Here is a 24573-nt window from a genome sequence, read left to right as displayed (position 1 = left end):
TGAAGTCACCCATTATAACTGCTGTTCCTTTATTGCACACATTTCTAATTTCCTGTTTAATACCATCTCTGACCTCACTACTACTGTTAGGTGGCCTGTACACAACTCCCACCAGCGTCTTCTGCCCCTTAGTGTTACGCAGCTCTACCCATATCGATTCCACATCTTCCCGGCTTATGTCCTTCCTTTCTATTGCGTTAATCTCTTCTTTAACCAGCAACGCCACCCCATCTCCCCTTCCTCCATATCTATCCCTCCTGAATATTAAATATCCCTGAACGTTGAGCTCCCATCCTTGGTCACCCTGGAGCCATGTCACTGTGATCCCAACTATATCATAATCATTAATAACAATCTGCACTTTCAATTCATCCACCTTATTACGAATGCTCCTTGCATTGACACACAAAGCCAAAGTGGATAACTTCACATTTATCCACATTTAATGTGGATAAATGTGAAGTTATCCACTTTGCTGGCAAAAATAGGAAAACAGATTATTATCTGAATGGTGGCCGATTAGGAAAAGGGGAGGTGCAACGAGACATGGGTGTCATTATACACCAGTCATTGAAAGTGGGCATGCAGGTACAGCAGGCGGTGAAAAAGGCGATTGGTATGCTGGCATTTATAGCGAGAGGATTCGAGTACAGGAGCAGGGAGGTACTACTGCAGTTGTACAAGGCCTTGGTGAGACCACACCTGGAGTATTGTGTGCAGTTTTGGTCCCCTAATCTGAGGAAAGACATCCTTGCCATAGAGGGAGTACAAAGAAAGTTCACCAGATTGATTCCTGGGATGGCAGGACTTTCATATGAAGAAAGACTGGATGAACTGGGCTTGTACTGATTGGAATTTAGAAGATTGAGGGGGGATCTGATTGAAACGTATAAAATCCTAAAGGGATTGGACAGGCTAGATGCAGGAAGATTGTTCCCGATGTTGGGGAAGTCCAGAACAAGGGGTCACAGTTTGAGGATAAAGGGGATGCCTTTTAGGACCAAGATTAGGAAAAACTTCTTCACACAGAGAGTGGTGAATCTGTGGAATTCTCTGCCACAGGAAACAGTTGAGGCCAGTTCATTGGCTGTATTTAAGAGGGAGTTAGATATGGCCCTTGTGGCTACGGGGATCAGGGGGTATGGAGGGAAGGATGGGGCGGGGTTCTGAGTTGGATGATTAGCCATGATCATAATAAATGGCGGTGCAGGCTCGAAGAACCGAATGGCCTACTCCTGCATCTATGTTTCTGTGTTTCTAAAACAACCTGTCCCTCCACGTAGCTTCATATTGTCTGCATACTTTGCAACACAGCCATCAATTACATCATCGAAATCATTGACATATAACGTAAAAAGAATTGGCCCCAACACAGACCCCTGTGGAGCATCAATAGTTACCAGCAGCCAACCAGAAAAGGCTCCCTTTATTCACATCAAAGGCTCCTATCGAATACTCCCATCTCAGACCGCTACAGATGGAAACCACATCTACATCTAAAATCTGTACTGTTAGTATCGCCATTTTCATGCGATTAAAATAAATCTATTGCTACTTAAAATCAACAAAACTGGTTGCAGGCACTGGGATGGTTCGCTTTTAAGATGGCGAAAGAGAGGTTGCCAACCTGGGCTAAGAGTTCGTTTATGAAAACAAAACTTTCGACTCCCAGTACCGCCCATCTTGCTGGCAAACCTACAGTCCCAGGTAAATAAAATTGATGATCTCAGAGCTAGGGTGCTGTCTGTATCAGAGAGACAATAGGATCACTTGCGTGTTTTGCTTCATGGAATCTTGGTTAACCCCTTCATTCTGGACACAATGATTCAGATTGACTGATTCACAATACACCGCCAAGATACGACAGTTGGAGAGGAGTGAGCTTCATGACTAACTCCTTATTGTGTACAAACATGGCGATGCTGTTCGAGTCCTGTTCACCAGACCTGGAACACCTCGTGATCAAGTGTCATCCATTTTACTTACTGCTAAGATTTCCGTGATCTTTTGGTAGTGGTGTACATTACACCTTAGGCCAATGTCAAACAGGCTCTAAACAAACTAAGTGATGTGATCAACAGGCATGAAGCAGTACATCCCGATGTTTTCCCATTATTCTGGGGGATTTTAACCAGGCCAGCTTGGAAAGTTCTCTAAATAATTATTTCTAACAAATCACTTGTAGTACCAGAGGAACCATCACACTGGACCACTGTTACACCACCATCAAGAGCACTTACTGTGCTATTCCACACCCACATTTTGGGAAGTCTGATCACCTGGCTGTTCCGCTATTCCCCGATTATAGGCAGAGACTGAAGACTGAAGCACCGGTACTCAGTACCAGGACGGTATGGACAAGGGAAGCACAGGAACGCCTACAGGACTGCTTTGAATCAGTGGACCTGACCGTATTCAGAGATTTATCTTCGAGTCTGAATGAGTATGTCATAGCTGTCACTGACCTCATTAAAACCTGTGTGGATGAATGTGTGCCTACCACAACTTACTGTACATACCCAATCAAAAGCCGTGGATGAACCAGGAGATTCATAGTCTGTTGAGGGCTAGAGTTATGGCATTCAAGTCTGACGACCCAGATCTGTACAAGGTATAATTTGCAGAGGGCTATTTCAAGAGCTAAAGGACAATTTCGAGTGAGTTTGGAGGTGATATTGGATGCACATCAACTCTGTCAGGGATTATTTCAGGACATTACTTTCAATAAGGCGAAACCCAACATCAGGAACGGCAGTAATGCTTCTCTCCCAGATGAGTTAAATGCTTTTTGTGCTCACTTTGAAAGGGAGAAGATAACTACAGCTGTGAAGATCCCTGCTGCACCTGGTGACCCTGATATCCCTGTTTCGGAGGCCAATGTCAGGCCTTCAAAAGGGTGAACCCACGCAAGGTGACAGGCTCCGATGACCTACCTGGTAAGGCTCTGAAAATCTGTGCCAATCAACTGTCAGAGGTGCTCAAAGACATTTCCAATCTCTCATTGTTACAGCTGGAACTTCCCATCTGCTTCAAAAGTACAATCATACCAGTGCCCAGGAAGAGCAGGGAGAGCTGCCTTAAAACCAATATCCAGTAGCACTCACATCTACAGGGATGAAGAGCTTTGAGGGTCGGTTATGACTGGAATCAACTGCTGCCTCTGCAAGGACTGGGGCCTACTGCAATTTGCCTATCTCCACAATAGGTCTACAATCTCACTGGCTGTCAACATGGCTTTAGATCACCTGGAAAATACAAATACCTATGCCAGGATGCTGTTCATCGATTATAGTTCAGCATTTAACACCATCGTTCCTACAGTTCTGAATGAAAAACTACAGAACCTGGGCCTCTGTACCTCGCTCTGCAACTGGATCCTTGACTTCCTAACTTAAGACCACAATCTGTGCGGATTGATAATAATGTCTCCACCTCACTGATCAACACTGGCACACCTCAGGGATGTGTGCTTAGCCCACTGCTCTACTCTCTCTATACTCATGACTGTGTAGCTAGGCATAGCTCAAATGCCATCTATAAGTTTGCTGATGATACCGCCATTGTTTGTAGAAGATCAGATGGTGATGAATAAGATACACCAGTTAGTTGAGCAGTGTCACAGCAACAACCTTAACGTCAGTAAGACTGAAGAGCTGATTGTGGACTTCAGAAAGGATAAGACAAGGGAACACACAACAATCCTCATAGACGGATCAGAAGTGAAGAGAGTGAGCAATTTCATGTTCCCTGGGTGTCAATATCTCGGAGGATCTAACCTGGAACCAATATATCAATGAAGCTATGAAGAAGACAAGACAGTGGCTATATTTCATTCGGAGCTTGTGGAGATTTGGTATGTCACCAAAAGCACTCACAGATTTCTACAGATGTAGAATGGAGAACATTGTGACTGGTTGCATTACCATCTGGCCTGGCGGGGGGTTGGTGGCCGCGGAGGTGGAGTGGAGGGGTGCTACTGTACAGGATCGAAGTAAGGTGCAGAGAGGTGTAAAGTTAGCCAGCTCCATCATGGGCACCAGCCTCCTTCACAGAGCGACTGCATCTTCAACAAGCAGTACCTCACAATGCAGCCTCCATCATTAATGACCCTCACCACCCAGGAAATGGTCTCTTCTCCTTGTAACTGTTAGGAAGGAGGGACCATCAAGAAAGCATCAACAGTTTCATCCTGATGGTGCGGCTGTAACGAAACTAAATTTCCCTCGGGATTAATAAAGTATATCTATCTATCTATCTATCCCCTCTGCCATCCAATTTCCGAATACACGTTGAGCCCATGAACACTACCACACTACTTTCTCACTTCCTTTTTTTAAAACAGGACTTATTTAAATATATATATATATCTAGAACATAGAACATAGAAAACCTACAACACAATACAGACCCTTCGGCCCACAAAGCTGTGCCGAACATGTCCTTACCTTAGTACTACCTGGGCTTACCCATAGCCCTCTATGTTTCTCAGTTCCATGTATCCATCCAGGAGTCTCTTAAAAGACCCTATTGTTTCCACGTCCACCACCGCCACCCCATTCCATGTACTCACCACCACCCTCTGCATAAAAAAACTTACCCCTGATATCTCCTCTGTACCTACTTCCAAGCACCTTAAAACTATGCCCTCTCATGCTAGCCATTTCAACCCTCAGATAAAGCCTCAGACTATCCACGCAATCAATGCCTCTCATTAACTTGTACACCTCTATCAGGTCAGCTCTGATCCTCTGTCGCTCCAAGGAGAAAAGGCCAAGTTCACTTAACCTATTCTCATAAGGCATGCTTCCCAATCCAGGCAACATCCTTGTATATCTCCTCTGCACCCTTTCTATGGTTTCCACATCCTTCCAGTAGTGAGGTGACCAGAACTGAGCACAGTACTCTAAGAAGAGTCTGACCAGGGTCCTCTATAGTTGCAACATTACCTCTTGGCTCTTAAACTCAATCCCACGGTTCATGAAGGCCAATGCACCGTATGCCTTCTTAACCACAGAGTCAACCTGCATAGAAACTTTGAGTGTCCTATGGACTTGGACCCCAAGATTCCTCTGATCCTCCACACTACTCTATTCTGCCATCATATTTGACCTACCAAAATGAACCACCTCACAGTTACCTGGGTTGAACTCCATCTGCCACTTCTCAGCCCAGTTTTGCATCCTGTTGTTGCGCTGTAACCTCTGACAGCCGTCCACACTATCCACAACACCCCCAACCTTTGTGTCATCAGCAAATTTACTAACCCATCCCTCCACTTCCTCATCTAGGTCATTTATAAAAATCACAAAGAGTAGGGATCCCAGAACAGATCCCTGAGGCACACCACTGGTCACCGACCTCCATGCAGAATATGATCTAGGAGAAGGGAAACTCTGATCTCAAACCTCTGCTGCCTGGCAGCTACACCCACTCATGGGGAAAGCTTCGGCAGAAAACCCAGAGGAAAAAAAAATATATACTTACAGAAATTCTAGTTTTTTCCCCCTCTGTTATCACGTATTGCATAGTACAACTGCTGCAAGGTTAACAAATTTCACAAAATATACCAGGGATATTAAAGATGATTCTGACCCTCTTTCTATTGATTAAAAAAGCTTTCAGGATGGGAATAGGAAGTTGAATTGAAATGAGTGGCTACTTTCTGACATGTCAGTCCATGGCATTCTCTACTGCTACGATGAGGCCACCCTCAGGTTGGAGGCGCAATATACCCCATAATCCATCTGGGAAGCCTCCAACCTGACATACAAACATTGATTTTTCTAACCTGATAACTTCTTCCCCAACTTCTTCTCTCATTTTCCATTCCCCTTTCTAGTTATCCTCTCACCTTTCTTCTTCCTCTCATCTGCCCATCACCTACCTCTAGTTGCCCCCTTCCTTCCTTTCTTCCATAGTCCACTCTCCCCTCCAATCAGATTCCTTCTTCAGCCCTTTATCTTTTCCTCCCAGCTTCTTACTTTATCCGCACCCACCCACTGTCCCCCTCACCTATCACCTGCCAGCTTGTACACGTTGCCCCTCCCCCCACCATCTTATTCAGGCTACTTCCCACTTTCTTACTGAGCCAAAATGTCGATTGTTTATCTAGCACCATAGATGCAGCCAGACCTGATGAAGTCCTCCAGAATTTTGTGTATGCTGTCCACATTGAGTCTGGAAGGTGATATACTGTACATTGTAAGGGATCGAGGGTGAGATAGCCGGTGGATTCATACACTGACAGACCTATCCCCACTGGTACTGCACACCAGTGTTATACAGTGACAGAGTGATCCCCACGGTTACTGTACCCCACAGCTATATAGTGACAGACCCATCCCCAAAGGTACTGTACCCTGGTGTTATGCAGTGACAGACCCATCCCCACCAGTACTGTACCCCGGTGTTATACAGTGAAAGACCCATCACCACTGGTACTGTGCCCTGGTGTTATACAGTGACAGACCCATTTCCAATGGTACTGTACCCCAGTGTTATACAGTAAAAGACCCATCACCACTGGTACTGTATGCCAGTGTTATACAGTGACAGACCCATCCCCACCGGTACTGTACCCCAGTGTTATACAGTGAGAGACCTAGTTCCAGTGGTACTGTACCCCAGTGTTATACAGTGACAGACCCATTTCCAATGGTACTGTACCCCAGTGTTATACAGTGAAAGACCCATCACCACTGGTACTGTATGCCAGTGTTATACAGTGACAGACCCATCCCCACCAGTACTGTGCCCTCGTGTTATGCAGTGACAGATTATTCCCACCAGAACAGAATGAATCTGTTTTAGTTCGATTTCGTCATTGAACTCACCTGTGAATTCCTGCACGGTGAAGTTGTGAATTTCTGTGTGTATCTCAGACACCGAATGATTGAGCAATGATATTTTTTGTTTGAGATTTGTTAGGTGAGTATTTTTGATATTTTGTAACTCTTCAGAGTGTCTCTGCAATGAGGCATTGAAATCCCGTTGGCAATTCCACAGGCTTGAAACGTGTCGGTTTAAACCCTCTTTGATCTTCTCCAAACTCTGCAAGACAGAATCTAGCTTGTTGCAGACTTGCTCCATCCTGGACATTCGTTCTTCTAGCCTTTCTCCAGAACTTTTGCATTCACTGCCCACCACTATCTGGCTTCTCACCTTCCCTAATTCATTCTGGAAGTTGACAAGCTTGTTGCCTGTGTCCTCAATGTGATCAAATATTTTCTCCTGGATCCTGCTGACGTCTGTCTTCAGTTTATTGGCATTTATGTAGAAGGTCGTGTTCAGTTTATCGGTGTTGTGGCCTTGCTGATGGACAATATCTTGAAGGGCCTTTATCGTATTATTTACTGAGTTGAAGGTTAAGATGACATCTCGTAGCTCCCCATTTATCGATCCGAGATCAATCCCCAAATTGCCACCAAACATTCCAAGCCTTTGGAGCGTATTGTTGAAGTTTTCTATTTTTAATAGCAAGTCTTCATACTGTTTGTTTGGGTCACCAAGCTCCACTTTAAACTTGTTGAATTCAGTCTGAACTCGTGAGCAGGAGTGTCTGCAATCACTCTCCAAACGGCTGAATCTCTGCCTCACTTTTTCCAGCTCCTCACTCAGCTGCTCAACTTGTCTCTTTGTTTCCTCCCCGCTCCGAAGGACTTCATCTTTCATGGTGTTACAGATCGTTAAACTGGTCTCAGCTGAAGACTGCAGTTTACCTTCCAAGCCCCTGAGGCCGGAGTTAACGAATCTCATTCGGTCCTCATTAGAATGAGACATTGATTCCAACTGCTTAACTTCCTCCCCAAACTGTTGTAGTCTGTTTCTCAGTGAACGTCCTCCCATAGTCAGGTTATGCACCCTCTTCCCAGTGTCCCGAATGTTCATCTCATTCTCTGCTGTCTTTATCTGAAGCTTTGTTAAAAGCTCCAACATCTGAGCAGTATCTTGTCCATCCTGAGTGAGAAGTGAAGAGTTACAGTTCTGAGCACAGCCACTGACAGCCGCTTCCACCTTAGACTCCAGTTGGTGCAGTTGACTCACCACTGACTCCAGGTTGTGTCCATCTTCCCCCATGTTCTTCTTCAGAGTTGTGACATCCTCACCTATTCCACGAACTGTCTCTCTCAGCCAGTCATCAAAGACTGTGGAGTTGCCCAGAACAGACACCACTGTGTTGATCCGTTCCTCATTCTCATGGATTTTATCCCCAAATTCATTTCTCAGATGCTCCAGCTGGCTCACAATGTGCTTCTCAAGGCGCATCTCAGTCAGATTCAGTTTCTGTCCAAGATTTTGCAATTGATCATCCCACAGAGAGGTTCCTGAAGAGAAATCAGGAGATGGAGACTTTCTGTGTAACCTCTGTTCCAGTCCAGTCACCACATCAGAGAGGGACACAAGCTTGCCTTCAACATCCTCCATCTTTGCCTGAATGCTTTCTGTTTCCCGGCAGCAGGAGTCATCCACTGAAGTAGTCAGCCCAGTGAGGTGTTTGTGCATGCCCTCTATGAGAAGCCGATTGTGCTGCTCAGTCCTATTAAATATTCTTCCCAGATCTTGCAGCCTTTGCCTGAATGTCTCCTGCTGCTGTCGTAGAAGTTCGATGTCAGCCCGACAAGAGAAACAGGAGTGCTGAATTCGAAGTTCCACCTCCTGTACCAGTTCCTCCTTCAGGTCAGACAACTTCTGGCCGACCTCAGACGGGGTGCCAGCTGTTCCAGATGCTCCAATGGTATTCAAGAGGTCAATCTCAGTATCATGCTCCCTCACTCGGTTGTCAATCTGTTGGAGTTTGTTCTGAATCTCATTGATGGTCTCCTTCACGTCTGTGTGAGAGGCAGCGTCGGCTGGCTGTTCCCCATTCACTGCTCTCTCGATCACTCTCTGCATTTCCTCTTGAAACTTCTCTGTCATTGTTTCAATGGTGTTCTGCAGTCTATGGACTTGCTGGGTTAGGCTGTGGATTTTCTCCTCCATTTGACGAGATTTATCCAAGTTGTTTCCATCTGTGATCAGACAATGAGGAGATAATCAATGACCTGCTAGGAAGTATGGAGCTGCTGATGACAGGACCAAGCCCCACCCAGTGTGGTGTACAATTCAGGAAGGGGCTGAATGGCCAGAAACAGAGTGCCTTACCTTCCTCTGGTTGTTTGTTATCAGGCCTTGAGCTCTCTTCCTCAATCAATCCAGGTAGACTCACTGAACAGTCATCTCCGGAATAACCGTGACAACACCTCCATTCCATTTCAGAAACCATTTTGTAGGCAATTTTGTATCGTGGTTTCATAAAGGAACGATACCTTTGAGAGGCAAATTTCATAGGAGGACAATCAGTAGCTATGAGACCCATACATGGAAGCAAGGCCAGGAGGCACAGTGGGATCCAGATACAGAATTGGCTTGCCCACAGAAAGCATAAGGCGGTTGTTAAAGGAATGTATTCTGCCTGGGGGTCAGTGACCAGTGGTCTTCTGTAGGGATTTGTTCTGGGATGCCAGCTCGTTGTGATTTTTATAAAAGAATTGAATAAGGAAGTGGAATGTGGGTTAGTAAGTTTGCAGATGATACAAAAGTTGGTGGTGTTGTGCAAAGCATGGAAAGTTATTGTAGGTTATAATGGGATATTGATAGGATTCAGAGCTGGGCTGAGAAGTGGCAGATGCAGTTCAACCCAGAAAAGTGGGAAGTGATTCACTTTGGAAGGTTGAAATTGAAGGCAGAATACAAGATTAATGCCAAGATTCTTAACAGTGTGGAGAAAGAAGGATCTTGATGTCCACATCCAGAGATCCCTCAAAGTTGCTGCATAAGCTGATAGGCTGTGGCCATTCTTGTGAATGTGCCAATGTTTTTAAAGTGGCATGGCTCATAGAAACAGAGAAAAACTACAGCACAATACAGGCCCTTCAGCCCACAATGTTGTGCCAAACTTGTACTTACTTTAGAAATTACCTAGGGTTACACATAGCCCACTATTTTTCGAAGCTCCATGTAATTATCCAGGAGTCTCTTAAAAGACCCTATCGTATCCGCCTCCAGCACCGTTGCCGGCAGCCCATTCCATGCACTCACCACTCTCTAAGTAAAAAACTTACCCCTGACATCTCCTCTGTGTCCACTTCCAAGCACCTTAAAACTGTGCCCTCTCATGATAGCAATGTCAGCCCTGGGAGAAAGCCTCTGACTATCCACACGATCAATGCCTCTCATCATCTTATACACCTCTATCAGGTCACCTCTTATCATCCGTCACTACAAGGAGAAAAGGCCAAGTTCACTCAACCTATTCTCATAAGGCATGCTCCCCAATCCAGGCAACATCCTTGTAAATCTCCTCTGCACCCTTTCTATGGTTTCCACATCCTTCCTGTAGTGAGGTGACCAGAATTGAGCACAGTACTCCAAGTGGGGTCTGACCAGGGCCCTATATAGCTGTGAGATTACCTCTCAGCTTTTAAACTCAATCCTATGGTTGATGAAGGCCAATGCACCATGTGCCTTCTTAACCACAGAGTCAACCTGCGCAGCAGTTTTGAGTGTCCTATGGACTCTGACCCCAAGAACCCTCTAATCCTCCACACTGCCAAGAGTCTTACCATTAATACTATATTCTGTCATCATATTTGATCTCCCAAAATGAACCACCTCACACTTATCTGGGTTGAACTCCATCTGCCACTTCTCAGCCCAGTTTTGCATCCTATCAATGTCCCGCTGTAACCTCTGACAGCCCTCCACACTATCCACAACACCCTCAACCTTTGTATCATCAGCAAATTTACTAACACATCCCTCCACTTCCTCATCCAGGTCATTTATAAAAATCACGAAGAGAAGGAGTCCCAGAACAGATCCCTGAGGCACACCACTGGTCACTGACCTCCATGCAGAATATGACCTGTCTACAACCACTCTTTGCCTTCTGTGGGCAAGCCAATTCTGGATCCACAAAGCAAGGTCCCCTTGGATCACATGCCTCCTTACTTTCTCAATAAGCCTTGCATGGGGAACCTTATCAAATGCCTCACTGAAATCCATATACACTACATCCACTGCTCTACCTTCACCAATGTGTTTAGTGACATCTTCAAGAAATTCAATCAGGCTGGATAGACACGACCTGCTTTTGACAAAGCCATGCTGAATATTCCTTATCATATTATACCTCTCCAAATGTTCATAAATCCTACCTCTCAGGACTTTTTCCATCAACTTACCAACTACTGAAGTAAGACTCACTGGTCTATAATTTCCTGGGCTATCTCTACTCCCTTTCTTGAATAAGGGAAAAACATCTGCAACCCTCCAATCCTCCGTAATCACACCTGACCCCTTGATGACGCAAAGATCATCGCCAGAGGCTCAGCAATCTCCTCCCTCACCTCCCACAGTAGCCTGGGGTACATTTCATTCAATCCTGGAGACTTATCCAACTTGATGCTTTCCAAAAACTCTAGCACATCCTCTTTCTTAATGTCTATTTGCTCAAGCTTTTCAATTCACAATAAGTCATCCCTACAATCACCAAGATCCTTTTCCATTGTGAATACTGACGCAAAGTACTCATTAAGTACCTCAGCTATCTCCTCCAGTTCCATACATACTTTTCCCCTGTCACATTTGATAGGTCCTATTCTCTCACATCTTATCCTGTTGCTCTTCATCTTGTAAGTTACTGTCTCTCCGTTCTTACTTGTTCATTCCTCGTCTGTTAGGGCACAGTGGTTTAGCCAGAATGGCTCCAGGGACAATGTATCGTACTCTGGAAAGTCGGAGAGACCTCCAGTCTCCTGGATAAGCACATCTGCACCAGGTTGCAGCTCCTGAGAGACGTACGGAGGAACTGGAGCTGCAGCTCGATGATCTTTGACTCATATGGGAGAACGAGGAGGTGATAGGAGCTACAGGGAGGTAGTCACCCCTAGGTTGCAGGAGACAGGTAACTGGGTGACAGTTAAGAGGAGGAGGGGAAATGAACAGCCAGTACAGAGTACACCTGTGGCCATTCCCTCAATAATAAGTATAACACTTTAGATACTGTTGAGGGGGATGACCTTCCGGGGGGAGCCACAGTGACCGGGTCTCTGGCACTGAGTCTGGTGTTAGGGCTCAGAAGAGCAGAGAGGTGAAGAGAACTGCAGTGTTGATAGGGGATTCCTTCATCAGAGGAATAGAAACGAGGTTCTGTGGGCACAATAGAGACATCTAGAGAACATAGAACATAGTGAACATAGAATAGTACAGCACAGTGCAGGCCCTTTGGCCACATTGTTGTGCCGACCCTCAAACCCTGCCTCCCATATAAGCCCCCACCTTAAATTTCACTAGTGTATCTGCCTCCACCACTGACTCAGGCAGTGCATTCCACGCACCAACCACTCTCTGAGTAAAAAACCTTCCTCTAATATCTCCCTTGAAATTCCCACCCCTTACCTTAAAGCCATGTCCTCTTGTATTGAGCAGTGGTGCCCTGGGGAAGAGGCACTGGCTGTCCACTCTATCTATTCCTCTTAATATCTTGTACACCTCTATCATTTCTCCTCTCATCCTCTTCCTCTCTAAAGAGTAATGTCCTAACTCCCTTAATCTCTGATCATAATCCATACTCTCTAAACCAGTACATCTCCTCTGTACCCTTTCCAATACTTCCACCTCCTTCCTATAGTGAGGTGACCAGAACTGGACACAGTACTCCAAGTGTGGCCTAACCAATGTTTTATAGAGCTGCATCATTACATTGCGACTCTTAAATTCTGTCCCTGGACTTATGAAAGCTAACACCCCATAAGCTTTCTTAACTACCCTATCCACCTGTGAGGCAACTTTCAGGGATCTGTGGACATGTACCCCCAGATCCCTCTGCTCCTCCGCACTACCAAGTATCCTGCCATTTACTTTGTACTCTGCCTTGGAGTTTGTCCTTCCAAATTGTACCACCTCACACTTCTCCGAATTGAACTCCATCTGCCACTTCTCAGCCCACTTCTGCATCCTATCAATGTCTCTCTGCAATCTTCAACAATCGTCTATACTATCTACAACATCACCAACCTTTGTGTCGTCTGCAAACTTGCCAACCCACCCTTCTACCCCCACATCTAGGTCGTTAATAAAAATCACGAAAAGTAGAGGTCCCAGAACCGAACCTTGTGGGACACCACTAGTCACAACCCTCCATTCCGAATGTACTCCCTCCACCACGACCCCCTGCTTTCTTCAGGCAAGCCAATTCTGAATCCACCTGGCCAAACTTCCCTGGATTCCATGCCTTCTGACTTTCTGAATAGTATGTTGCCTCCTTGGTGCCCAGATCAGGGATGTCTCAGATAGGGTCCATGGTATTCTCAAGGGTGGGGTGTGAGCAGCCAGAAGTCTTGGCAATGACATAGGTAGGCAAGGTGAGGAGGTTCTGAAGAAAATTTTTAGGGAGCTAGGTATAAAACTGAGAAACGGGACTTCCATGGAAGTAATCTCTTGATTTCTGCCACTGTCATATAACAATAGGATGAGCTGGCGGGTGAATGCATGGCTGAGGAACTGTTGCATGGGCCTGGATGTCGGGGTAGTAAGGTGGGTTGGCAAGTTTGCAGACGACACAAAGGTTGGTGTTGTTGTAGATAGTGTAGAGGATTGTCAAAGATTGCAGAGAGACATTGCTAGGATGCAGAAGTGGGCTGAGAAGTGGCAGATGGAGTTCAACCCGGATAAGTGTGAGGTGGTACACTTTGGAAGGACAAACTCCAAGGCAGAGTACAAAGTAAATGGCAGGATACTTGGTAGTGTGGAGGAGCAGAGGGATCTCGGGGTACATGTCCACAGATCCCTGAAAGTTGCCTCACAGGTGGATAGGGTAGTTAAGAAAGCTTATGGGGTGTTTGCTTTCATAAGTCGAGGGATAGAGTTTAAGAGTTGTGAGGTAATGATGCAGCTCTATAAAACTCTGGTTAGGCCACACTTGGAGTACTGTGTCCAGTTCTGGTCATCTCACTATAGGAAGGATGTGGAAGCATTGGAAAGGGTACAGAGGAGATTTACCAGGATGCTGCCTGGTTTAGAGAGTATGCATTATGATTAGAGACTAAGGGAGCTAGAGCTTTACTCTTTGAAGAGAAGGAGGATGAGAGGAGACATAATAGAGGTGTACAAGATAATAAGAGGAATAGATAGAGTGATCAGTCAGCGCCTCTTCCCCAGGGCACCACTGCTCAATACAAGAGGACATGGCTTTAAGGTAAGGGGTGGGAAGTTCAAGGGGGATATTAGAGGAAGGTTTTTTACTCAGAGAGTGGTTGGTGCGTGGAATACACTGCCTGAGTCAGTGGTGGAGGCAGATACACTAGTGAAATTTAAGAGACTACTAGACAGGTATATGGAGGAGTTTAAGGTGGGGGCTTATATGGGAGGCAGTGTTTGAGGGTCGGCACAACATTGTGGGCCGAATGGCCTGTACTGTGCTGTACAGTACTATGTTCTATTTATGGATCATTGGGATCTCTTCTGGGGTAGATATGACCTGTACAAGAGGAATGGGTTACATCTGAACTAAGGAGGTTCAATATCCTTGTAGGCAGGTTAACTCGAGTTGTTAGGAAGGATTTAAACTAATTTGGCAGCGGGGTGAGAACCAGAGTGACAGTGCTGAGGTAGTTGACTTACAAAAAGGAGTGTGCAGTGAGACAGCTAGCAAAGCGAGGCTAGTGTTAGGCAAAATTTCAGTCAACAGGATGAGTTGCAATGTAAAAGGTGGACAAAATCAAAATGTGTGAACGCAGGACTGAAGGTGTTATATTTGAATGTGCACAGTACACAGAATACGGTTGACGAACTTGTAGCACAGTTACACGTTGGCTTGTATGATGTTGTAGGCATCACTGAATCGTGGCTGAATGAAGGTTTCAGATGGAAGCCCAATGTCCAGGGATACACATTATATCAAAAGGATAGGAAGGAAGGCAGAAGGGGTGGTGTTGCTCTGTTGGTAAAAAGTGAAGTCAAATTATTAGAAAGAGGTGACATAGGGTTGGCAGGTGTTGAATCATTGTGGATAGAGCTAAGGAACTGCAAGGGTAAAAAGACCCTAATGGGAGTTTTATGCAAGCCCCCAATCGGTAGTAAGGACGTGGTCTACAAATTACAACGGGAGATAGAAAATGCATGCCAAAAGGGCTATGTTACAATCGTCACAGAGGATTTCAATATGCAGGTACATTGGGAAAAGCGGGTTGGTGTGGGATTCCGAGAGGGGGAATTTCTGGAATGCCTATGAGATGGCTTTTTAGTGCAGCTTGTGTTTGAGCCCATTAGGGGACCAGCTGTTCTGGACTGCGTGTTATGCAATGAAACAGAATTGATTATGAGAACAGAAGAACATAAGAAATAGGAGCAGGAATAGGATATCTGGCCCATCGAGCCTGCTCCACCATTCAATAAAATCCCAGCTGATTGGGCCATGGACTCATCTTCACCTACCTGCCTTTTCCCCATAACCCTTAATTCCCCTACTGTGCAAAAATCTATTCAACCTTGTCTTAAATATATTTACTGTGGTAGCCTCAACTGTTTCATTGGGCAGAGAACTTCACAGAGGGTTGGAAATTCACTTTCTGAGAAAAGTAGTTCCTCCTCATCTTCATCCTAAATCTACTCCCCCAAATCTTGAGGCTATGTCCCTTTGTTCTTGTCTCACATACCAGTGGAAACAACTTTCCGGCTTCTATCTTATCTATCTCTTTCATAATTTTATATGTTTCTGTAAGATCTCCTGTCCTTCTTCTGAATTCCAGCAAGTACAGTCCCAGGTGACTCAATCTCTCCTCATGGTCTAACCCCCTCATCTCTGGACTCAACCTGGTGAACGTCCTCTGCACTGCCTCCAAAGCCAGTATATCCTTCCTCAAGTAAGGAGACCAGAACTGCACGCAGTCTCTACTAGCCAAATCCTCCCTCATCCCATTGTAGTCTCCATTGTTTAGGCATGGTACACTGGTTTTTGATTGAATTACTGCCCCCTCTATTTGTACGAGAAATTCAATCATACTGTGGTCACTCTTTCCAAGAGGATCCTTAACTACAAGATCATTAATTTTACCAGTCTCATCGCAGACCACCAGATCTAAGATAACACATTCCCTTGTAGGTTCAGTAACATGCTGTTCAAGAAAGCCATCAGGGATACATTCTATGAAGTCTCCCTCAAGACTGCCTCGACCAACTTGATTCACCCAATCTATGTGCAAGCTAAATCCCTCATGATAACTGCTGTTCCATTCTTACATGCCTCAGATATTTCTGTTTATTGACTGTGTCACTGTAATGTTATTATTCGGTGACCAATAGACAACTCCCACCACTGATTTTTTTCCCTTTACTATTCCTAATCTCTACCCAGATGGATTCAACATTCTGCTCCTTAGATCTTATATCATCTCTCACTATCACCCAATCTCATCCTTAATTTAGAGCGCCATCTCCCTTACCTTCCTGCCTATCCTTCGGGATTACCTGATATCCTTGGATATTTGATTTCCAATCCTCTTCCCCCCTGCAACCACGTCTCTGTAATGGCCACTAAATCATACCCCTTTGCACTGATTTGTGCCACAAGTTCACTGACCTTGTTTTGAATACTAAGGGCATTCGGACAAAGTGCCCTTACACTCATTGTGCTTTAAAACTTGTAATCTTTTACTTATTTCAAATACTATGGGCATTCAGATAAAGTGCCCATACATTCATTGTGTAAATAAAGTGCCCTTACATTTAAAATGCAAACACAAAGAAATCTGCAGATGCTAGAAATTCAAGCAACACACAACTCCTATCAAAATGATAGGAGAAGACAGGAGGGGTAGGGATGGAACTAAGAGCTGGAAAGTTGATAGGCAAACGGGATACGAGGCTGGAGAAGGGTGAGGATCATGGGATGGGAGGCCTAGGGAGAAAGAAAAGGGGAGGGGGGAAGCCCAGAGGATGGGTTGCCCATCAACTGTCCAGCTCTTAGCTCCATCCCTCCCCCTTCTGTCTTCTCCTATCATTTTGGATCTCCCCCTCCCCCTCCCACTTTCAAATCTCTTACTATCTCTTCTTTCAGTTAGCCCTGATGAAGGGTCTCAGCCTGAAACGTCGACTGTACCTCTTCCTATAGATGCTGCCTGGCCTGCTGCGTTCACCAGCATTTTTTGTGTGTGTTGTCCCTACACTCATTGTGCTTTTAAAACTTGTAATCTTTTACACTTTTGCATGACTTTTCTTCATTCCATTCTTCCTTTTCTCTTTTTTTATCTTTTGTTTTTTCTTTATCTTTATCCACACTTTTTTTTTTACTTTATCCATACTTCTCCAATCTGTTGAACCCACCCCTCCTACTGTTTGGTTTAAAGCCCTACCCACATTCCTAGTTATGCAATTCGCCAGGATCCAGGTCCCATCACAGATCAGGTGGAGCCCGTCCCATTGGTACAGCTCCCTCCTTCCCCAATACTGGTGCCAATTTTCCATGAATTCAAACCCACTTCTCCCACACCAATCCTTGAGCCACGCATTTAAGTCTGTAATCGTCTTGACCCAATGCCAATTTGCACGTGACTCAGAGATTACCACCTTTTTGGTTCTGCTCTTTAATTTAGTCCCTAGCTGCTCAAATTCCCTCAGCAGAACCTCTTTCCTTGTTCAACCTATGTCGTTGGTATTCACATGGACCTCACAACTGGCTCTTACCCTTGCCACTGCAAATTCCTCTGTAGGTCAGATTTGATGTCCTGAACCCAGGCACCAGGCAGGCACTTGGGACACTCTATACTCATGACAGAGAACTCTGTCTATTCCCCTGACTATATTATCCCCAATTATCATTACATTTCTCTTCTTTCCTCCCTCCCTGGACTACGGTGCCACAGTTAGGTTCCTCATCCTTCCTCTCTCATCAGGTAGCTTAAGCTAAAACAACCCTCTGGGGTAAGTGATCAATTCACCCTGAAATTTGAGAAGGAGAGAGAGAATTTGAGAAGTCGGATGTATCAGTATAACAGTGGAGTAAAAGGAATTACAGAAGCATGAGGGAAGAGTTGGCCAGAATTGATTGGCAAAGAACACTGGCAGGAGGAACAGCAGAGCAGCAATGGTTGGAGGTCTGGAAGCAATTTGGACGACACGGGATATATACATCCCAAAGAGGAAGAAGTATTCTAAAGGCAAGACGATACAACCAAGGCTAACAAGAGAAGTCAAAATCAATATAAAAGCCAAAGAGAAGGCATATAACATAGAAAAAATTAGTGGGAAGTTAGAGGATTGGAAAGCTTTTAATTACCAACAGAAGGCAACTAAGTAGTCATTAATTAGTTAAAGATGGAATATGAAAGTAAGCTAGCCAATATAAATAAAGAGGATACCAAAAGTTTCTTAAGATACATAAGGTGTAAAAGAGAGGCACTTGGAGTATTGTCAGCAGTTTTGGGCCCCATATCTCAGAAAAGATGTGTTGTCATTGGAGAGAGTCCAGATTATTCCCGGAATGAAGGGGTTAAGATTTGAGGAGCATTTGGCAGCTTTGGGCCTGTACTCACCAGAATTTAGAAGAATGCGCGGGGATCTCATTGAAAGCTACCGAATGTTGGAAGGACTAGATAGGGTGGATGTGGAGAGAATATGAACTAGAGAGCACAGCCCCAAAATTGAGGGGCAACCTTTTAGTACAGAGGTAAGGAGAATTTTTTTTTAGCCAGAGAGTAGTGAATCTGTGGAATGTTCTGCCACAGATTGCGGTAGAGGCCAAGTTCATGGGTATATTTAAGGCGGAAGTTGATCACTTCCTGATTGGTCAGAGCATCAAAGGATACTAGAATACTACAGCACAGTACAGGCCCTTTGGCCCTCGATGTTGTGCCCACCCATATATTCCTAAAATAAAAAGTACTAAACCTACACTACCCTATAGCCCTCTATTTTTCTTTCATCTGTGCGCCTGACCAAGAAGCTCTTAAATACCCCTAATGTTTTAGCCTCGACCACCATCCCTGGCAAGTCATTCCAGGCACCCACAACCCTCTGTGTAAAAAAACTTACCCCTGATGTCTCCCTTAAACTTCCCTCCCTTAACTTTGTACATATGGCCTCTGGTGTTTGCTATTCATGCCCTGGGAAACAGGTACTGTCTAGCCACCCTATCTATGCCTCTCATAATCTTGTAGACCTTTATCAAGTCCCCTCTCATCCTTCTACACTCCAAAGAGAAAAAATCCCAGCTCTGCTAAGCTTGCCTCATTAGACTTGTTTTCCAATCCAGGCAATATCCTGGTAAATCTCCTCTGCACCCTCTCCATAGCTTCCACATCTTTCCTATAATGAGGTGACCAGAACTGAACACAATACTCTAAGTGTGGTCTCACCAGAGATTTGTAGAGTTGTAACATGACCTCTCTACTCTTGAACTCAATCCCCCTATTAATGAAGCCTAGCATCCCATAGGCTTTCTTAACTATCCTATCAATCTGTGCAGCGACCTTGAGAGATGTATGGATTTGAACCCCAAGGTCCCTCTGTTCATCCACACTCTTAAGTAACCGACCATTAACCCTGTACTCAGCCTTCTGGTTTGTCCTTCCAAAATGCATCATCTCACACTTATCAGGATTGAACTCCAACTGCCACTTTTCTGCCCAACTCTGCATCCTGTCTATATCATCTTGTAACCTTCGACAACCTACAGCTCCATCCACAACTCCTCCAATCTTCGCGTCATCCGCAAACTTACTCACCCATCCTTCCACCTCTTCATCAAAGGTCATTTATAAAAATCACAAAGAGCAGGGTCACAGGACAGATCCCTGCGGCACTCCACTAGTCACCGACCTCCAGGCAGAATACTTTCCTTCCACTACTACCCTCTGCTTTCTTCCTTTAAGCCAATTTTTTATCCAAACAGCCAATGTTCCACTGATCTCATGCCTCATGACTTTCTGGATGAGTCTCTCGTGGGGGAGCTTGTCAAATGCCTTGCTAAAATCCATGTCAACCACATCTACCACCCTACCCTCATCAATTTCTTTTGTTACCTCTTCAAAAAACTCAATTAGGCTCGTGAGGCACGACCTTCCCTTCACAAAGTCATGTTGACTATCGTTGAATAGATTGTACTTCTCCAAATGCTCATAGATCCTATCTTTAAGAATCCTTTCCATAGTTTGCAGACCACCAACATAAGACTCGCCGGTCTGTAGTTCCCAGGATTCTCCCTATTACCTTTTTTAAGAGACTACTAGACAGGTATATGGAGGAATTTAAGGTGGGGGGTTATATGGGAGGCAGGGTTTGAGGGTCGGCACAACAATGTGGGTCGAAGGGCCTGTACTGTGCTGTACTATCCTATTCTATTCTAAACAAGAGAGCTACATTTGCCATTCTCCAATCCTCTGGCACCTCCCTACGGTGAGAAGGCAGATGAATGGGGTTGAGTGGGATCCGCGATCAGCCATGATGGAATGGCAGAGCAAACTTGATGGGCCGAATGGCTAATTCTGCTCCTATGTCTTATGGTCTTATGGAGGCAAGGGTGGATTTCTGACTGCTGGAAAACGATGCTGGAGAGGTAGTAATTGGGTACAAGGAAATGGTAGATGAACAGAATAAGTATGTTGCTTTCGTGTTCACTTAGAAGACACTGGCAGTTTGGTGGAAGTTCCAGGTGTCAGGGCTCATGAAGTGTGTGGTTACCATTACTAGAGAGAAGATCCTTGGGAAACTGAAAGGTCTGAAGGTAGATAAATCACCTGGACCAGATGGTGTACATCCCAGGGATCTGAATGAGGTGCTGAAGAGGTTATGGAGGCATTAGTAACAATCTTTCATGAGTCACTAGATTATGGAATGGTTCCAGAAGACTGGAAAATTGCAAAAGTCACTTCACTCTTCAAGAAGGGATAGAGGCAGACAAAAGGGAATTATAGGCCAGTTAGACTGAACTCAGTGGTTGGGAAAATGTTAGTTGATTGGTTGGATGTGGTTTTTGGAGTCGAGGCACATGATAAAGTAGGCATGGTTTCTGAATCTTTCCTGACAAATCTATTGGAATTCTTTAAAGAAATAACAAGCAGGAGAGACAAAATGAGAATCGACTGATGTCGTGTACTTGGATTTCCAGAAGGCCTTTGACAATGTGCCACATGCAAGGCTGCTTAATCAACTACAGGACCATGGTATTACAGGAAAGATTCTAGCAATGTTAAAGCTGTGACTGATTAGCTGGAGGCAATGTGTGGGAATAAAGGGAGCCTTTTCCGGTTGGCTGCCAGTGACTAACATTGTTCCACAGGGGTCTATGTTGGGACCGATTCTTTTTACATTATATGTCAATGATTTGGATGATGGAATTGATGTCTTTGTTTCAAAGTTTGCAGACGATACGAAGATAGGTGGAGGGGCAGGTAGTTCTGAGAAAGTAGAGAGGCTACAGAAAGACTTAGACAGATTAAGAGAATGGGCAAAGAAATAGCAAATGGAATACGGTGTTGAGAAGTGTATGGTCATGCACTTTGGTAGGAGAAATGAAAAGGCTGATTATTTTCTAAATGGAGAGAAAATTCAAAAGTCTGAGGTACAAAGGGTCAGAGTCCTTGTGCCGAACAATCTAAAGATTAATTTGCAGGTTGAGTCTATGCTGAGGAAGGCAAATGCAATGTTAGCATTCATTTCAAGAGGACTAGAATATAAAGGCAAGGATGTAATGTTGAGACTTTATAAAGCACTGGTGAGGCCTCACCTTGAGAATTGTGAGCAGTTTTGAGCCCCTTATCTTCAAAAGGAAAAGCTGAAACTGAAGAATGTTCAAAGGAGGTTCATAAAAATGATTCCAGGATTGAATGGCTTGTCATATGAAGAGTGTTTGATGGCTGGGTGACCTAATTGAAACCCTTTGAATGGTGAAAGGCCTGGATAGAGTGGATGTGGAGAGGATGTTTCCTATGATGGGAGAGCCTAAGACCAGAGGGCACAGCCTCAGAATAGAGAGATGTCCTTTTAGACCAGAGATGAGGTGGAATTTCTTTCTTGGTGAATCTCTGGAATTCTTTGCCATAGGCAGCTGTGGAGGCCAAGACTTTGTGTTTATTTAAGGCAGAGGTTGATAGATTCTTTATTGGTCAGGGTATGAAGGGATATGGGGTGAAGGCAGGAGATTGGTACCGAGATGAAAATTGGATCAGCCATGATGCAATGGCAGAGCAGACTCGACAGGCCAAATGGCCTAATTCTGCTCTTATATCTTATGCTCTTATGGTGATTAATTTCAAGAGCCACAAGGTAATATTGTAGATCTATAAAACACTCGTTAGACCACACTTGGAATATTGTGTTTAATGCTAGTTGGCTCATTATAGGAAGGATGTGGAAGCTTTAGAGAGGATGTAAAGGAGATTTCCCTGAATGCTGCCTGGATTAGACAGCATGTCCTGTGAGGATAGAGTGAGTGATACAGAGCTTTTTCTCTTTGGAGTGAAGGAGGATGAGAGATGACATGATTTAAGATGATAAAAGGCATAGATAGAGCAGACATCCAGTGGCAATGGCTAATATGAGAGACAGAATTTAAAGGTGGCTGGAGGAAAGTAAAGGGGAGATGTCAGAGGTAGGTGAGAGAGTGGTAAATGCATGGAACACACTACAAGGATGGTGCTAGAGACATATACATGACGGAATTTTGGAAACACTTAGGTAAGCACATGGGTGAACAAAAAATGGAGGACTAGTGGGAGGAAAAACCTCCCACTTGATGGTCATTCCATCTAGATTGTGTTGTAATCTTAATCTTAGATAACCTCCTTCACTGTCCACAACATCACTAATTCTGGTGTCAAATAGTTCATATAGATAACAAGCATCAGTGGACCCAGCACCAATCCCTGTGGTACAGCACTGGTAACAGGCCTCAAGTCTGAAAGATAACTAAGCCAATTTTGTATTCAATTGGCTAGCTCATGATAAACCTAGTCAAAGGCCTTGCCAAAGTTCATGTAGACAACATCCATCCCCTCCCCACTTCACTCTTCATGGTCTTTTCTTCAAAACCTCATTTGGATTTGCGATACACAGACAAAGCCATGATAACAATGCCTTGACAGTCCCTGCCTTTCCAATTACATCTCCGACAATAACTTTCCCCAATGCTGTGCAGTGTGCGCTGCTCAAAGCACTGAACTGAACCAAATATGAAAAATGCTACAAAGAGCACAGAGGATGCTGCCTGGACTTGGAGACAGGAGACAATTAGAGGGCTATGGGCCAAATACAGGAAGATGAGAAACACAATTAGCATGGACGAGTCGGGCTGAATGGCCTGTTTCCATGCTGTATGGCTCTGTGATGGGAATAGTGAGAGGAAAAGACAGCCGCTGACCTCTCATCAACAGGCATTATGTCCCAGTCATGGGCATTGGACATTCTTGTCTGCCGCTGCTATAACCCATTAACTAACTTTAGGAGATGTCATTAAAATACTTACCTCACTGTCCGTGAGCACTGCATCTGGCCCCATCCACAGGGCTGATACTCTGGCCTGACGTATGTTGCCACACCATCCTCTATGACACAGGACACCGTTCGTGTCACCACATAAGCGCACCAGTTCCTGTCAAAAACAAGATAAATTAGACCTGAGTACAAACCCCTCAAAACAGCTTCAGAATAGTTGAGTCATAGACCACTGCTGCATGCTCTTCAGCCCATCTACATGCTGAGCTGTTATTCTGTCTCGTTTCATTGACCTGCATCTGAACCATAGCCTTCCCTACCCCTGTCATCCATCTTTCTGCCCAGATGTTGCATATCCACTGCTTCCACTGGCAGCTCGTTCCACACTTGCACAATTTGAAAAGTTAGACTTAATTGAGCTGAAAAGTACAATCAGTGGTCACTTTATTAGCTACACCTGTACATCTGCTTGTTAATATTTAATCAGCCAATCGCGTGGCAGCAACTCAAAGCATACAAGCATGCAAACATGGTCAAGAGGTTCAGTGGTTCAGAGTGGAGAAGAAATGGGATTCCAAACTTGGAAAAATCTGCAGATGCTGGAAATCCAAGCAACACACACTAAATGCTGGGAAACTCAGCAGGCCAGGCAGTATCTATGGAAAAGAGTACAGTCGATGTTTTGGGTTGAGATCCTTCATCAGGACTGGCCAAGAACTGTGATGTAAGTGACTTTGACTGTGGAATAATTGTTGGTGCCAGGTGGGGTGGTTTGAGTATCTCAGAAACTGCTGATCACCTGGGATTTTCATATAAAAATCTCCAGAGTTTACAGAGAACAGTATGAAAAACAGAAAAATAAAACATCAAGTGAGCGGACAGAGAATGGTGGAAAAGAAGTCTAGTGAGTAGCAGTTCTGTGGGCAGAAATGCTTTGTTAATGAGAGAGGTCGGAGTAAAATGGCCAGACTGCTTCAAGCTGACAAAGGCGACAGTAACTCAAATAACCACATGCTACAACCATGGTGTGCAGAAGAGTATTTCTGAACGCTCAGCACTTTGAACCTTGAAGTGGATGGACTACAACATCAGAAGACCATGAACATA

General features: G+C 44.7%; 1 protein-coding gene across 1 annotated transcript in view; it reads right to left on the bottom strand.

The window, feature by feature from the left end:
• Positions 1-24573, bottom strand: part of LOC134350315 (EMILIN-1-A-like) — a 108811-nt gene that overhangs the window by 38430 nt on the left and 45808 nt on the right. The window contains exons 3-5 of the mRNA XM_063055358.1: positions 23498-23623; positions 9142-9305; positions 6834-9008 (exon numbers count right to left, since the gene is read on the bottom strand). Of these exons, the coding sequence (XP_062911428.1) occupies positions 6834-9008; positions 9142-9305; positions 23498-23623 (2465 nt within the window). The remainder of the gene's footprint in view (positions 1-6833; positions 9009-9141; positions 9306-23497; positions 23624-24573) is intronic.

Source organism: Mobula hypostoma, chromosome 8 (genome assembly GCF_963921235.1).
Source record: "Mobula hypostoma chromosome 8, sMobHyp1.1, whole genome shotgun sequence".
NCBI lineage: Eukaryota > Metazoa > Chordata > Chondrichthyes > Myliobatiformes > Myliobatidae > Mobula > Mobula hypostoma.
Note: the sequence above shows the minus strand (reverse complement) of the source record. Positions and strands in the feature narration are given on the sequence as shown.